General features: G+C 36.2%; 1 protein-coding gene across 1 annotated transcript in view; it reads right to left on the minus strand.

Moving 5' to 3' along the window:
* Positions 1–15,689, minus strand: part of TRPA1 (transient receptor potential cation channel subfamily A member 1) — a 31,153-nt gene extending 15,464 nt beyond the window's left edge. The window contains exons 1-10 of the mRNA XM_015650395.2: positions 15,545–15,689; positions 12,933–13,095; positions 11,674–11,849; positions 9,842–9,949; positions 9,322–9,430; positions 8,843–8,988; positions 7,633–7,769; positions 5,311–5,359; positions 2,230–2,329; positions 1,153–1,253 (exon numbers count right to left, since the gene is read on the minus strand). Coding sequence (XP_015505881.1) covers positions 1,153–1,253; positions 2,230–2,329; positions 5,311–5,359; positions 7,633–7,769; positions 8,843–8,988; positions 9,322–9,430; positions 9,842–9,949; positions 11,674–11,849; positions 12,933–13,095; positions 15,545–15,664 — 1,209 coding nt within the window. The 5' untranslated portion in view covers positions 15,665–15,689. The remainder of the gene's footprint in view (positions 1–1,152; positions 1,254–2,229; positions 2,330–5,310; positions 5,360–7,632; positions 7,770–8,842; positions 8,989–9,321; positions 9,431–9,841; positions 9,950–11,673; positions 11,850–12,932; positions 13,096–15,544) is intronic.
* Between the last annotated feature and the right edge of the window lie 497 nt (positions 15,690–16,186).

Below are 16,186 nucleotides of genomic sequence, written 5' to 3' on the forward strand. Positions count from 1 at the left end.
AACAAAGAGCACTTTTTTTTAAATCTGCTGATTTGTGGGTCACCATTTTTTCAAATGACTACTCTTCAAAGAACAGAGTTTTCCACCCTGCATCCATACTGCAACCCATCCACAGCACAATAAAGGAAATTTTTCTTTGCTGCCATTCCAACATAATGCTCACTGCTGGCAGCAGAAGTCTTGTACCAAACATAAAGGCAGTCTTATAGTCTATATTCAGTATAGTTATATTCAGCAAAACCTCTGACTGTCATAACCCAGCAGTTCACTGGTTTACAGTGTAAATTTATCTCCCCTGTTTCTTTCTTTCATCTTCATTAACCCATTTTCCTTGTCTAACACTCTCCTAAAACCTTTCTTAAAGCAACTAAAAAACCCCTCCCACTGTCCAATCTACTTATTTGTCTGAATTATTAATATAATCTATAACAGGAAAGTCAATGCAGAGAACTGAGAGTTATCATCGCTGTTTAAAAACTGATTCACTACATCTTTAGAAAAGCAAGGTCAAATCCATCCTGAATTACAATCAATGGTGTTCACAGATTTCAGCACATATAAAATGAGTTATATTTGATTCATATTTAAAAGGCTATTTCTGGAGCTCTGGAGGCCAGCAAATTTAATTTTTTCAGGCAAGCTTGGGTTCTATCAATATGAGTACTTCATTTCAACATAGCCATATACAAATCTGTGTTTGAAATATTTTTAAAACCAAATCCAAGACTTCATTATGGTCCAGTCCACAGAAAGCTTCTGCAGAATATGCTTCAAACTATTTATAAAGTTCTAGATCTTGACTGATTATGAGCATGTCTCCTGGCTTTACTGCATGCAAACTGGGAAAATAGAAGTGAAAAGTTCTATATTTTATTGCCTACCTCTTGAGCTATTCAATCCCCCAACAGCAAAATAATTTATGGGATTATGTTATTCCTTTGCCTGGCAATAAGAAAACTGTATTATTGGCTTTGAAATGTTTTCATAAGAGATATGTGATATGTACCTCTTCAAACCATTTTTTGTGACACCGGGCTATTTAACAAGTATCACAAATTTTTACAAACAAAGCAAAATAAAATGGTAGTTGCTTTTTTCTTTAAATTTTCCTAGTAAGGGGAACAGAAAGACATAAATTGATGATTACTGTACCTGCAGATATTTTTCATTCAGATGCTGTAATCCTCCAGGCTGCAATACGGTCAAATGCAAGAAATTCCGACCAAGATGATCTTTTAATGATACATTTGCTCCTAAATAAATATGGAAATAAATACCAGCAACTTCAAAACTGCTGGTTCTTGGCACTACATAATGATGTTTAAGACAAAGGAACAAATATTTATTAATCTATAAAATTCTATAAAGTATTTTTATAAATCTATGAAAGATTCTTCCAAGTCAACCTTGTAATGTATGATTTTGCTTCCCAAAAAATTCACCCCAACTGAAACTCAGCTTTCATTGTTTTCTTGTGTGTATGTATTTTGTATTTCATTGCAGCACTAAGTTTTATATGGTGCTCTTATATTCCAAGATGCTGATCACCCACAAATCAAGAGGAAATTTAAAGATGCAGATAGTCACCCATTCTCATCTTTAAAGCTGCAACCTTTTTACAGTTTCAAAACTTACTCTGTGGCTTTTAAAAAAAAAAAAAAAAGCAATTATACTATTAGCAAGAGGAAATACAATAATAATCATTAACTTGAACCAAAGTGCAGAAAATGAAAAAGATATAGCTCAAGCATTTTCAAGGTGACTGTGATTTTATAAAACCACAGGTAAGGATTGAATGGTGAGCTTTAACATTTAAGGATTGACTGCTGGTATGAAACACAGCTCTGTTTAAGTGGTGTATTTATTCTGCATTCCGCTTCCTTTGCGAGCTGCTAAGGAGTGCAGGGATGGAGTGCAAGTGCCACCTCCACCTTGAGAGAGGCATGACACATAGCATACACTCTTCTTATTCACATTATTCTACAGCCTGTTCACACAGCAGTGAAAGGGGTGAAATCATCACACCAATTCTTCCTTTATCCCAGGGGATACCAGCAGTGTGCAGCTGTTTAGCTCAGCTGCTCTTGGGCTGGATGCTGAAGTAGTGAATTCAAATTGAGAGGGAAGGCGGACACAGAGTTTTAAATTGAATGAACACACACATATATATATATATATATATATATATATATATATGTATATATATAGTATGTATATATTCCTTTTTACCTTTGGAAAGCAGTAAATTCACAATTTTCCATGATGCACAGGAAGTGGCCAGCAGAAGTGGGGATCGACCTTCTATGTCAACACTATCAATATTAGCCCCCTGAGAAAAAGAATTCCAAGTTTATGGTGAATAATGAGTAAAAGAAACTTTAAAGTGGTCCTGTGCCCTTTATAAGCCTAGCAGAAATACAGGCATTCTTAGTAATCTCAGATGGTCCAGATGAGTAATTTCACATTACATAAATAAATAAACAAACACATTACATCTCTATAAAACTACTAGGTTTTCTAACCATCGGCCACATCCAGTCATCTATATATAAAAATTCGGATGGCAAAATAAGAGTGGCCTACTTCTAGGTATACTGAACTTACAGCTCATGATCTTTTATATGAGAACATTTCCATCTATTTAAATTCTCAATACAAAATTCTAAATTGAAAATACCAGGATTGACACTATGGAAAAATGCAAAAATTGTAGCCCTTTGAATGATGTGGTCTTACCTATCAAACAATTACCAGAATTAGAACGTTCTAAGCCTCTACACTATATGAACATGATTCAAGAAGTAATGCAGCCAGAAATTAGTCTAGTTCAATCTGCATAGCTCAATCTACATTAGTTTTCTATCCTTCAGCATGACTTGAACCAAGTCCATTTTGATGCCAAAGCAGCTGTATCAACAGGGGGCATATTTTACTCTGTTTTGTCTACTTTTGCACTGACACAAATTGCCAGGATGGTACGGTCACTATAGTCACAGTATCGTTATGGCCACATCAGAAAAGCACCACTATAAGCATAAATATATTTATCTAAAACAATCCCACCAAGGGAGCAGGAAGATATATGCAAATGAACCAATGAAAATATTTTATGGTTTACACATCATTTTTTCTAGATACTGGGTTGCAAGTCAAACTTGATGAGCTGAGCAAAGTACACAAAAAAAAAAAATCTATTTTATTTCAGCTCATATCCAAACGAGATTGAAAAGAAAAAAAATCAATGGCTGTTTTTCCATTAACTTGAATCATATTTGGGTCCAGTCTCAATTGGAGAGAAAATTAATCACAATCCTGAGCAATATTTACTTTCTAGGACGGTAACACCTGTAATGTAGTAATAAGAAGCAGGTAACAAATGTGCAATGATTACTTTACACAGAGAACAGGAAGTTTCCAACGTATGTTCATTAAATATTTGGGAGTAATTCAAATTTCCCCATTTACCTTTCTACAAGGTCAGAAAACATCTTAATTTTTTTTTTTTTTCATCAAGAAACAGACCTTTTTTATCCAAGTGTCTCATTTATTTCAATGAATGCAGGGCAGCAATTTCCAGTTCCTTATGTAATATTTAATAACATTCCCACCAGCTAACATAATTGTTCAGCTTTCAGTAAAATTAATTTGGCAGTGTTCATAATTACTTATCACAGTAAGAAGTAACTTATATATTGCCACATATATTTACCTCATTTACAATACAGCTGAATTAAGAATTTGTAAAATCGTTTCTGAACTCCATTTAATTTTCCATTTCTGTTGCCCCGAGTGCATTAACATAAATGAATTAAGCAGATATTAATATAAAAACAAGCATGCTTATTTTGTAAGTATCAATTATTATTTAAACCAATTTAATATTTAATTTTCTTTTTAGAGAAGACAAAAGAAGCCAAAGGGGGAAAAGCCCAAAAAAATGGGAAGAAAATGTGCAAAATTACTGCTTATTTATTTTGAATAAAATGTGAATATTTAATGCAGAAAATAAATAGATGTTGTTCTTTATGAAAACTGGAAAGCCTTTATGAACTGGAATTTGCTAGTCCTTTCAGGCAGTAACATTGCTGCTGCACCTTTTCTTTTTCACCCTTGTGTACACCACAGCAGAGGCAGAGCTCCGTGATCTTGCCAGGAGCCCAAGGGAGGAGGTAGCACAGGTTGTACATCCGACACTCCACTAACTCCAACTGACACATTTTGATCCATTCTCAGACAGGGCAAACTAAAACATTCCTAAAGCATCAAAACTGGCACACTTTATATGGAAAGCCAAAGAAACCCTCAGCAAAATCTTCTATGGAAGAGGCCAAACTAGTGAAATGGCACTCAAGGAATGAGTTTGTTCTTAGCAAATGCAATGTTAGATATTTTTATGATATAATGTTTTGTACAGACAGGCCTCCACATGCAAAACTTTTACCTGTATTTCTCATGTAATTAGCTCTGTTGACAGTTGGTTTTGTTGGAAAAGTTTAAGTAGTCAAACCTCACCACTTCATATTTAAATCAAAAGTAAGACCAACATATAGTTCTAACTAAATCAAATCCTATAACAGATTTTCTGAGAAAAGCAAAACTGTATGTAGAAGAGAATTCTTCTAGCATAATTGCCGTGAAATGAAGTAAAAAACCCAAAATACATATATAAAAAAAAATCTCATGATTTCTGAAAATGTCCTCAGTCGAATGGGGCACAAAATGATTCTATCAGCCTTAGTTTAATTGGCACAAATGGACATTGGGAGCATAGCCAGTAGCATCCCTGATTACATTTCTTCTCTTTGCTCTTCATAATTATTCACTGAAGAAATACAGCTAAACCACACAAAATAGAAGATATTTCTAGATCATGCAAAAAATTTGAAATATGGCTATGTGACCCCATAGTAATCATATGTACATTCTTTAAAGAAGTTATTTATTTCTTGAAAAAAAATCAGATGAAATTCAATGCATGTTTAGCCTTTTTCTAATATTTAATGTCAGGAGAGTGTAGGATGACCAGGCCACTTCACTATATTTAGTAAAAGATGTTTATTAAATTTTTCTGAGTAAGTATAATGGAAATAAAAATGAAATATTCCATCCTCTGTAACTGTAGGATGGTATTATGGATCAACAACTACTGTTGTACTGTAACTCTCAAATATACATTCTGAAATGTATATATCTACCTATCTAAATAGCCTATACCTGAGAACACATTCTACTTTATGAATTTCTCTATGCAGACCTGCAACAATAGATAGAAATAATCTCTCTAAACATGTTGCTTGATTAAATATTTACCATTGAAATCAAATACTCCGCCAGTTCATAATGATCAAACAATGCTGTTCTGTAGGGAAAAAATACAAAAACACAGAAATATCAGAAAGGACAAAGAAGTTTCAAGACAAAGGATAGCATTCTTCTTCATTTTCTAATATTTTCAAATAAAAAAAATTAAAATAACTTTAAAATATACCCTTATTACATAACTCATCTTAATAAACTGGTTTTTATTTTTTTTGCATGGTGTTGTTTTTTCAAACTAAGTTCAGTTCAGTTATTACAGTCAAAACTCACTGCAGGAAACAAAGACCTCATTGGTAGGTAAACAGGCATTTTACCACAGCTTTTTAGGAGAATCAGTATTTCATATGTTAGATCATTTGGTGTGCCACACAAGGTCAATACAGAATTCCATAAATTTCATATGCAGTTTTTTCCAAGCATGACAGCAGCATCAAATTCATTTCACTATTAAAAAATAATTTCGCTGTATCTTGTGCAATCTTACCAGTGTGAGGTTACAATTTTAATGTCTAAGTATGTATACTGACTCTGGCAGGCAAGTCTACTTGAAAAAATATGAACAAACTAATTGGTGAAAGTTGGCCATTTGGAGCATAGTCAGTAGCATTAGTTAAGTATACTGATAAAAAGTTGTCATTTACCAAAAATATTTTAAAGCTCTCTGTACACTTGGAATTTTCTCAGGTTTTATTCTACAATAAGGCGCTGGATTATGTATTATGAAAAACTGGCCAAAGCATGAAAGTATAGCTCAGTAAATACACACAGGCAAAATGTTTTCACAAGCCAGACCTCTGTGAAATATTTTGACTCAATAAGCAACACAGAAGGACAGTTCCAAGGTTGTACTGTATCTCAAATGATAACAGTTGCCTTAGCATTATAAGGGACAATAAAACATTGGGTGCACTATAGTTAGAACCGATTGCTCAAAAGACATATTTTAAAACTCAAGTCATGGTTTCAAATATGTAGAGATGCCTCCTTTATCTATAGTAGACCTTTTCAGCCACACATTAATACTGAATGCTTCACAAATGCTAAAATAAATTCCAAGGTGACTAAAGAGAAAGGGAAGTCATTTTATGAAATATTTAGATGGAAGCATGACAGTAGGAATGCAAAAGCATCAAGTATGCTTCACTGCTGCTTTGTTTCTCAACCAGTTACTGTTCCTACATTCTCTGTTCCGAGAAATTTGGGTGATTTTCTACCTTCCCAATGATTCTTGGTAATATAATTTTTACTGTTTCACAGACACAGGGACTAAAATAGTGTTGTCCTTTTTACCAAGCCTTTTTAAGGACAGTAATTATCACAGATAAGGCAGCCAGTTATCTATTAAGTAGTACATGTGTCTGCACAATTTGCTTTGGTATTCTGTCATCACTTTGTCTTCAGTCATGTTCTTCCATGGTAACATTTCCAAGTGTACCCAAACATTATCCTAATTTTACAACAAACTCTTTTAATGTCTTCAATTATCTTTGAATTGTTCCACTTTATACTGTGTCCAAAGAACAATCATCTCCATTGCTTCTACTAATTATTTCATACTGTAAAACTTCTTGTAGAATAACACTGTCAAATAATGACAGTTAAATGCAGAGAAACATATTTTTCTTGCAAAAATTGTATTAATGGAGAAACAGATTATATTCCATAGAGTTGGGAGCCAGCACGTTTAATTAAGTACCATTCTGCTACAAAAGATTTGGGAAACTTCTCCACAGTTTCCCAAAACACAGTCTTGTGCTCTGGTTTCAAATGGAGTGTGAAAGACTGTAAGTCTTGAGAATTGTTACATACACTAACACCATCTGCAACTTTGAAGTCACAGGGAAGTGTACAAACATTTCCTTTAACCTGATCAGATATAAGGGTTTTCTGAAAATAAAAAGAAAATATGCTTTTAAACTAAGTTTAAAAATTTGTAACTTATAGAATAACTTATTCTTTTAGCATAAGTTTATATTATTTTTCACTCATTTTCTGGAGAACCTCAAGTGATATGAAGACATTTCTTCAACATTGTCAGATGTGAATAATTCCATAAACCTGTTCCCCTACAACTTTACTGGAGAAAATTTTCAATGCAAACTGCTAGTGTCCATTCCTTGACATGTTTCCAAGGTAACTGGAACTGTTTTCATTTTGTTATCAGCACCAAGATTTTTAAAATTCTGACCAAATTTTCACTCTTTCAGACTGCATTACAACCATCTCCCATACCACAAAGTTCCATACGCAAGAAATAACTAAGAATATCATGGCTCACAATTTATAGTGAAATCTGGCACAGCAACTTCCTACCTGTGAAGCAATGTTTCCTTATTCCCATCTACAGCATCAATAATGGATTCCTCACCAGCATAGGATGACATCATTAGCTTTACAATCTCTGTTGCTCCTTGAGTGGCAGCAAAATGAAGTGCTGTGCATTTTTCATTCTACAAATGGGGAAACAAGACAAAATACAAATATTTAAACCTCAGAAACATAACTTCCAATCTATTTAACATACTGTGAACCAGCCCATCAGTCTATATGAAGTCCCTAAGATTTGAGATAATTATACTCTTAACAACCTTTCATAGTTTAATTAAAAACCAGACAGATGCAGCACCCTTTAATACAGGAGATGAAGCAAATGAAAGCTACAGAAAACCCTATCTGGGCCAATACAAATCAATAAGCAAACAAATAGACCTATATCATGCAGAAAATGCATTATTTTAAAATGTCATTTACTTCCTAAAATGGAATCCTCCTTAGAAGTCATTCTTAAATCAACTTTTCTGCAGGTAAAAAATAACATTGTCTGGTATAGGGATGTTAGGCTATAATATTATTACAAAATATACTCATAAAATAATTAACCAATATACAGAAGAATAGAAGAGTATTTGCCAAAATGGGATTTTGTTGAGCTAGATGGGACCAACCAGCTTTGATATATGCCTGAGGGCTTTGACTTTCTCATTTTTAGAGCAGGACAATTTTGGTGAATGCATTGCAATGGGCTTTTTCACAATGTCATAAGCATTCTCAAAACAGTTTAACCCATCACAAAACCAGCAACAAAAATCACCTCATTCAAAAGCTGTGTGTTCAAAGAATCAACCAGTAAAAGGCAAAACTATAGTTTTGCTCTCGTGAGTTGATTTCATCCTTGCAAACATTTTGATTAGTGATAGATATTTTTAAAAACGTTTATTCATGAATGCATCTGGGCACAGACCCTTACAGCAGCAGTAGTACACCTTGGAAGCAGCAGTAGTATCACAAATTTGTGTTTGCATGCAAAGAAGACACTGTAAAGGCCAAGGCAAGGCTGAGGACAGACAAGAATGATCAGAAAAGGTCAGACTGAAGATCCCACTTCTGGGAAGGGATGACCCTATGTAACTTGTGTAAAGAAAACGAACAATCATTACCTGCTCATCTTTTTTTCATGCCACTCAGAGATTTAGAGATACCTAGGCTTTATCAAAAACACATTTCACTCCAATCTGAGTTTTACCTGTTTTAGATCAATCTGGGCTCCAAATTCAATGCACATTTTAATCATTTCGAGGTCACCACTCTGAACTGCCAAGTGAAGTGGACTGCACTTCCCATTATTGGTAAAATTGATGTGGGTTTTAGCAGAGTGACCCAGTTCTTCACCTGAAAAACGAAAATAAATGGATTTTTTTTTTTAAATGAGAATGAGATAACAGAAAATATAAATTGTTTCAAAACAAGCATATGAAATGTGCAAAAATATTCTTGCTTCTCAAAATATGAGCCTGTCACATCTATCATTTAATAATGGATGAATATACATTTAGGAAAGCATTTAGTTTGCTGCTGCAATCATACAAAAGTTGTCAGCATAAATCACCCATAGGAATAACTAAAATAACTTCTGTAAGTTCAAATGCTGTTATAATTGCTTGTTTTCACAGTTACTTGAGAACTAAAGCAGCAAATTGGTACTCACTGCTTAAGAATATTTACCTTTTTTCAAAAGAATTTCCAGACATGTTTTTGCACCTGAAAATGCTGCTGCATGGATAGGCATACATCCTGTTTTGTTTGGTTTACATATTTTTCCTCCATTTTCAATCTGGAAAATAATGTCACGATACAGCTTAATGATGTACAGAAAATCTGATAAATTAATATACTATTACAGATATAGCTTCCTGGGTAGCTGTGTCATATTTTTAAAATGTTGCATATGTATTAGGAAGTTTATGTACAACTATCTTTTGCATGTTACAGCCATACAATGCACGTGCTTTATTCTGTGTTCTAATGACCTCTAAAATCAGTTTTTTCCCTTAAGTTACCCACTCAGATAGCTATAGATATAATATACCCTCTCAAAAGATTAAAGTTTCTTAGTAACCCATGCAAAGCCAGTTGAATAATGGGTCTATGATTAACCTTCCTGCACTGAACATAACACAGCACCAAGGTAGAGAGAATCACTACAAAAGATGATGGATAATTGATAATTGATAATTATACCTACCAGGAGCGTCAGTGCTTCAGGATTGTCCTTGTAACATGCTACCATGATAGGTGTGTTCCCTGCTTCACCTTCCAAGTTAACATCTGTACTGCTATGTTGGACTAAAATCTAAATGTTTAAGAAAACATTCATTAAGAAATCATAAGCCAAACACAACAACAAAAACTTATTCCATTATTTCTGTTGTTTACAGCCCATAGCACCCTTGCAATTTACTAGCTTTGCATACCAAAAGCCCACAATGCATTAGCAGATGAGGGAAAAAATACAGGAGAAAGACAAAATATGCTGGTGAAAAACACAGATGTGAACAGATATGAAACACAATTCTTTCCAGCAGGCAGACAGGTAACTAAGTTAAATTCTGCACGTAGCTGAAAAGTACTTTCAAGTCTTATTTAACAATTTCTCAATAATGGGTGAAAGGATTTTCTGTAGAAATTGCAGATAAAGATTTTTAACTGAAGTTTTCAACAGAAAATTCCCTGTCAAGTGGCAATGTTCTGGAATCTGCTCAATTAGGAATCTGCTCAGCTGAACAGTAAAATGAGGGGAGATGGGTCTTGATGAAAACTTGGGACCTTGCAGTCCTGAAATCCTGCTCCAGTCTCTGTGTAAACAGCTGACACTGAACTATGAGTATCATCAATCATCTCTATAACTGCTTCCAGCACTTCTTGAGAAGCAAAGGATCTGGAAATTATAATGACCATACTGGATTATTTATTCCTCTAGCTACATATTTATTTAACTGTCTTTCAGTAATTTCAGTTATTTATTTTTTCTGTACTAGAGGAACTGATACATTTAATCACTCTCAGGTAATTTGGCAATAAAACCCAAGGGAGAATTAGATTGAATAACCAAGAGAGTGGAGAATAAAATGAGCGCACAGATTTAGTCAAGAATCCAAGCACAGAAACTTATAAAAAGCCCATTTTAAAAACCTAATTAATTCCAGATTTCACTGTTTTTAATTCATAATAAATGAATATTTTGTAAAAGATTTGAGAACTCTGAAACACTTCTAAAGAACTCTTAGTCTTGAATACAGGTTTCTTTCTTTTGCACGGATGAACTAGAAAAGGAGACAAATTTAAAGAGAAAAGGAACTGTTGCAATTTTAAGGTTATATTAATCTAAAAAATTAAAGAGCTTTAAAAATTTTAAAATTCTAACCCTATGCTGCATATGAAGTGAAAACATTCTCATTGCATTTAGACAAATGGTTAAAAAGTTATGCTGCTTAAAATCTAAAAGCAATCATGTTTTTCATGTTTTGCAAGGTTCAACATGGACATATTAGTAATTTCTTCATAATATATTTTTGTGGGTTTTAATTTCAGATTTAGTTCTGCTACCATTCAATTATTAGGATATTGGTTCTAAGAATTGTGCCTTCTGACTAGTTTTAAACTAGTTTTTTATTTTTAAAGTACACTAGCATCAAGAATGCTAATACTTCAAGGACACCCTATAAAACTGTAAAAAAATAAATAGATAAACAGAACATTATAATTCAAAATACACCTGAAATTTCCATTTTGAAAAGAACACTTTTAAAGGAAGTTCCTTCTGTCTGGAAAATTGAAAATAATTTTCTGTGAAACATAAGCACACACATCAGTGTTTCTATAAACCAATAAGTTACTTTTTACTGGAAGTGCTAAGAGGACACCAACATTTCTATAGGCATCACGTTACACATCCTGTTTGCTGAAGGAAACATATGAGGAGATATGGCACGTATCAACAAGGCCTTGGTGCTCTGCACGCGGCTGCTGCCTGAGCTACTTATCAAGCGTGTATATTTACGCGGACTTTAGACTTACCTTCACAATTTCATTGTGCAGGGACTGAACAGCCATATGCAAAGGTGCCATCATATTGGAGTTGAGAATGTTTGGATTGGCTCCTCTGCTGAGAAGCAAACGAACGCTTTCAACCTGGTTTTTCTTTGTGGCCCAGTGCAGTGGGGTATTTCCAGAAGAATCCATCACATTTAATACTAGGTCAAAGGAGAGAAAATGAAACAAAACTAAACATAAAACAAAGCAAAACCATCACATGTTCTGATTGCAGTAAAAAAATAAAAAAGGTATCTCCAGTGTCAGGTTTAGGTCTGTGCTACTGCAGTTCCTTGGAAAAGGAAAGGGAAAAATTTCATGAGATGATGCAGGCATTGTGTTCAATTGATTTATGTGCTGAATACACAGTATTGGTGAGTGGAATGGGAGTGGTGAAATGCCCATCTATTTCTTGCCCATTATAATACATGTTTTCCCTCACCCAGAAGTTACTTGATTTCCCCCTCTCTTTGATTCTACTTTTTCCTATTTTATTTGGCTCTGCAGCTATTTCTTTAGAGGCTGCACAGAATAAATGAGTGTGAATAACTGAAATAAGAGGTAACAAATAAGTGCTTACAAACTGTAAGAAAATTAAAGACCAGATCTACTCTGTTTCACTTTAGAACACAAAAGTAAATCAATTCACACCATTTATAAAAATGGTCTGTTCTACACATATATTTTGAGCTTGAAAACTGAAGATAAACTTAAGCCAATATCCTAAAAAATTAGGACAAAAATGACAGACTAAAAATAAAAAGATATGTATTTCAGCCAAAATAATCTAAAATTAGATTGGCCATCAATAGGTGAGAAAACCAAACTTTTCAGGCCATTGTAGCCTGTAGCATACATTGTAGTCAGTAGCATACAGTCTATCAGTGGAGTCTGAAGTAGTTCACAATGCTTATTATATAAGAGACACATAACATGAATAAGGAAGACAGAAAGTCTTCTGCTCAATCACTGCTGTTTTCTTTTTCACATCTGATATATCTGGGTGTCAAACAAAAATAAAACATATTGATTCACTGCATTAGAGAGAAAACAGTCCTACTAGCAAGTGCGACCCAAACCACACCTGAGACAGTGCAAACTGTGGCAGACAGTTTGAATTATATTTGAATCTATAATTGGAGATAACTCAGTTGAATCAGTCCTGTTTCAGTTGTGTAATGGACATCTTGGTTATTGAACTTTTTTGCTGTGCTAAATAAAGTAGTCCATAAAATGCATGTTACCTTCACAGGAAGAATCATCAATGATCAACTGCATTAGTTCTATTTGTCCTCCTTCTGCAGCGTGATGCAGCGGGGTGGCATTTAATTCATCCACTTTGGTAAGCCCAGAACGATTCTTCTTAATGAAGCTCCGTAGCCTGCAGGCACTTCCATCTGAAATAACCTGTTTTGGGTAAAATCATTCTCATTTTCTCATTCTCCTAAAAGGCAGGAAGTTAGCAATGCTATAACGTGACTTTGTGGGCATGCTACCACTCAATAACTCCCGCCCAGTTGTCTGGGCTCATGCAGAAGTTCACAAATCCTGATCCGATTGAGCCAACAGCAAAACTCGGATTGGTTATTGGTTTAACTGATTCCAATATTAGATCCAGATGAGAAACAGTGCAAAATTAACAAAACTGAAAATCATCTTGGATACACTGTTTTGCCTTCTGTAGAGAGATCAAGATCATCCCTTCAGCATTCAGAAAATCTCAAATAAGCTAATCGATCACTTATGTTTTTATACTCTTTCTTGCAGTCGCCATGTAAAATGAATTTAACAGAGAGGTAAATGAATAATCTTGATAAAATCTTTTTTTTAGATATTTTTACAGAGACTGATAATGTGTCCTTGGCTTTCAAGTTCAGCCATTGGGCTTCTGTGATGTTCTTTGTGTCAGAGAAACCAATACATTTTTTAATTGCAACAGCATGTTTAGAACATCAGGCTATTATCTCAGCCTGAAACAGCTCAGTATCTTCCCAATGAGCCCACTGACAGCTTGATACATTCCAGGTACTATGCTTTACAAACAAAGCCCACTATGGAAACTGTTGATTGTTGGTTTATTATATTCTCCAAATATTTTTGTTAAAGTTATTCAAACCTCATATTTCTATGTAAAGAAAAGTGATAGAGTAACATGATTGCAGTAGAATGGGCAGGAATTTAAGAAACAGAAACTAAAAATTAAGAGAGAATAAAAAAGAAACTACAAGTACACTGGGTGGCAAAAAAGGAGAAAAATGCTTATCTAAAGTAATGCAAACCTTCAAATGGTGTGTAAGCAAGTGAAGAATAAAAGAAGGTTATTCCCTAAAGTCATTGCTCCCTTCACACCTGCAGAAGAAAAGGAAAACTCTGCTCTCCAGGATCCCCTGAGTCACAAAGACTCAAAAAATTTTTGCTGTCCTTAAGCAAATACACATTACAGGGCAGCCCATTCATGTGCTTGAGCATTAGCTTCATTCAGTTTAACAATCCCACTGACCTCAGTGAGGTTACTCATGTCAATAATGTTACAAACATGTTTCAACATTTATAAGACCTAATGTTTAAACATTCATAAGGCCAAATACAGGGCTGCTATCTGCTTCAAAAGTGCAGTCAGAAAAAGCTAATTGAAAACATGTGATATAACTGTGGAAAAGATATTTAAGATTAATCAACTGTCACAAAAATAACAGCTCAATCACACACACAGTATCTATACATTTTAAACATATCAAAATCTAAGAAACCCTCATTAGAGAGCCAAATATTTTATGTTCCTTCTAACATTCTACCTTTATTATTTCTATTGATCTAGACCACATTTTTCCACTTTTAACACTAGATTGATTGCTCAGTATACGACAAAATGTGGCATGATGATAATTTCTATCGACAAAAGTAAGATTTATCAGCCAATACTGCAGTGTTTCACTAACAAGGAAGAAGTCAGTTAAGTGTTCTCAGTCCTTAGGTTAGTTAAAAACAGCAAAGCAAGCTGTTTTAAACAACAGCAGCTCCTTTGCCCTGTGCCTGAACAGCTCTGTAGTGACAGGTCACCCATCAGAGTGACAAACTTGGTGTTGCTACAGCTACCATACTGAAAACATGTGTGTATTGAAATGGCCTCAGGAGGTATTTAAAGCCATTTACAAACTTTGTCAAATTTTTTGTTTAGCCTGCTGTTGAAAATCTCCAAAGTTATCCAAGTTATCCAAAGTTATCCTCCATCCTGTAAGCAAACTCTTCCTTTGTTTAATTATGCTTAAAAAAGACTTCACTGAAGTTTGGTCTAGTTTTCCCTAGTGGCAATACAAATACACGTCTTCTCATCCTATTCTCTATTAAAAATGGGAAGATATTATGTCCTTCTTGGCTGCAAAATCACTTTTGTAGGTTCCACTGATGGTTCCCTTCCCTTCTGCAACAGTTCCAGTGCTTCTAAACTTCTCTTTCGTGTCATTTTTGCTAAGATGATCTACTAATTTCCATCATGACCTCTGCTTCCCTCTACGAGGGGGTCTCTCTTGGCCAGGGGGAATGTGGGTTCTGTGTCAGCAGCCTGCTGACACATCCTCCTTCGCCTGCTCCCCAACCTTGCCGCTCACCCTGGGCCCCACAGCGTCCTGTGCCTTCACACCCACAGCCGGGACAGCTCCCAGCCGGCTCCCATCCCACACCGATCCTCCCTCCCGGGGCCACTGAGCGAGCGGGCAGGGTCTCCTGGAGGAGTGGACATCAGCCCTGCCGAGCCCGCTCAGAGAGACCCTCCAGAGACCCTCCGCGCCCTCACCCACCTCGCCCTCCGCCTTCACCCCTCTCTCCCCTCCCGGGCCCGCCGCCCCTCCGCACGCACCTTGAAGACATCCTGCGAGGCGACGGAGGCGGCATCCGCCTCGCACACGACGCCCTGGTAGGCGCTGGCCGCGGCCGCCTTCTCCCGCGCCCGGCAGAGCCGCAGCAGAGAGCGCTTCATGCCGCCCGCCCGCCCGGCTCCGAGCAGCGCCCGCCCCGTCCGCTCCGGCGACCTGCGAGGCGACACAGCGAGTGACGGCCGGGGCCCGGCGGCGGCGGGGGGGGAGGCGGGGAAAGTGGGGAGGCAGGGAAAGCAGGGAAAGCAGGCGGGGGCGATCCCGCCGGGGCGGGCATCAGGCCGGGCGGCGGCTCCCACCGCGGGCGGGCGGCTCCGGGCGGGCCCCGCGGGAGCGGAACGCCTGTGCCCGTCAGGAGCCATCGCCTAAACTGGCGCTACCGACCCCTACACTGCCCTCACGACCCTAAAAAGGCGGCTCGAATTTTCTACTGTTAGCTTCTCTGTGTAGCCATAATATTTACTTTTTTATTATTTTATTTTATTTATTTATTTTTTTTAGAATTGGTTTGACCAGTCAGTTAGGAAAGCTGTAGGAGGAGTAGAGAAAGAAGTAACATGAGGTGTTTCAAAGGGTTAATCCTAAAGAGCCTGTAACTGAGTCGGTCTGTACGGAAATATATGTAA

This window comes from Parus major, chromosome 2 (genome assembly GCF_001522545.3).
Source record: "Parus major isolate Abel chromosome 2, Parus_major1.1, whole genome shotgun sequence".
Lineage (NCBI taxonomy): Eukaryota > Metazoa > Chordata > Aves > Passeriformes > Paridae > Parus > Parus major.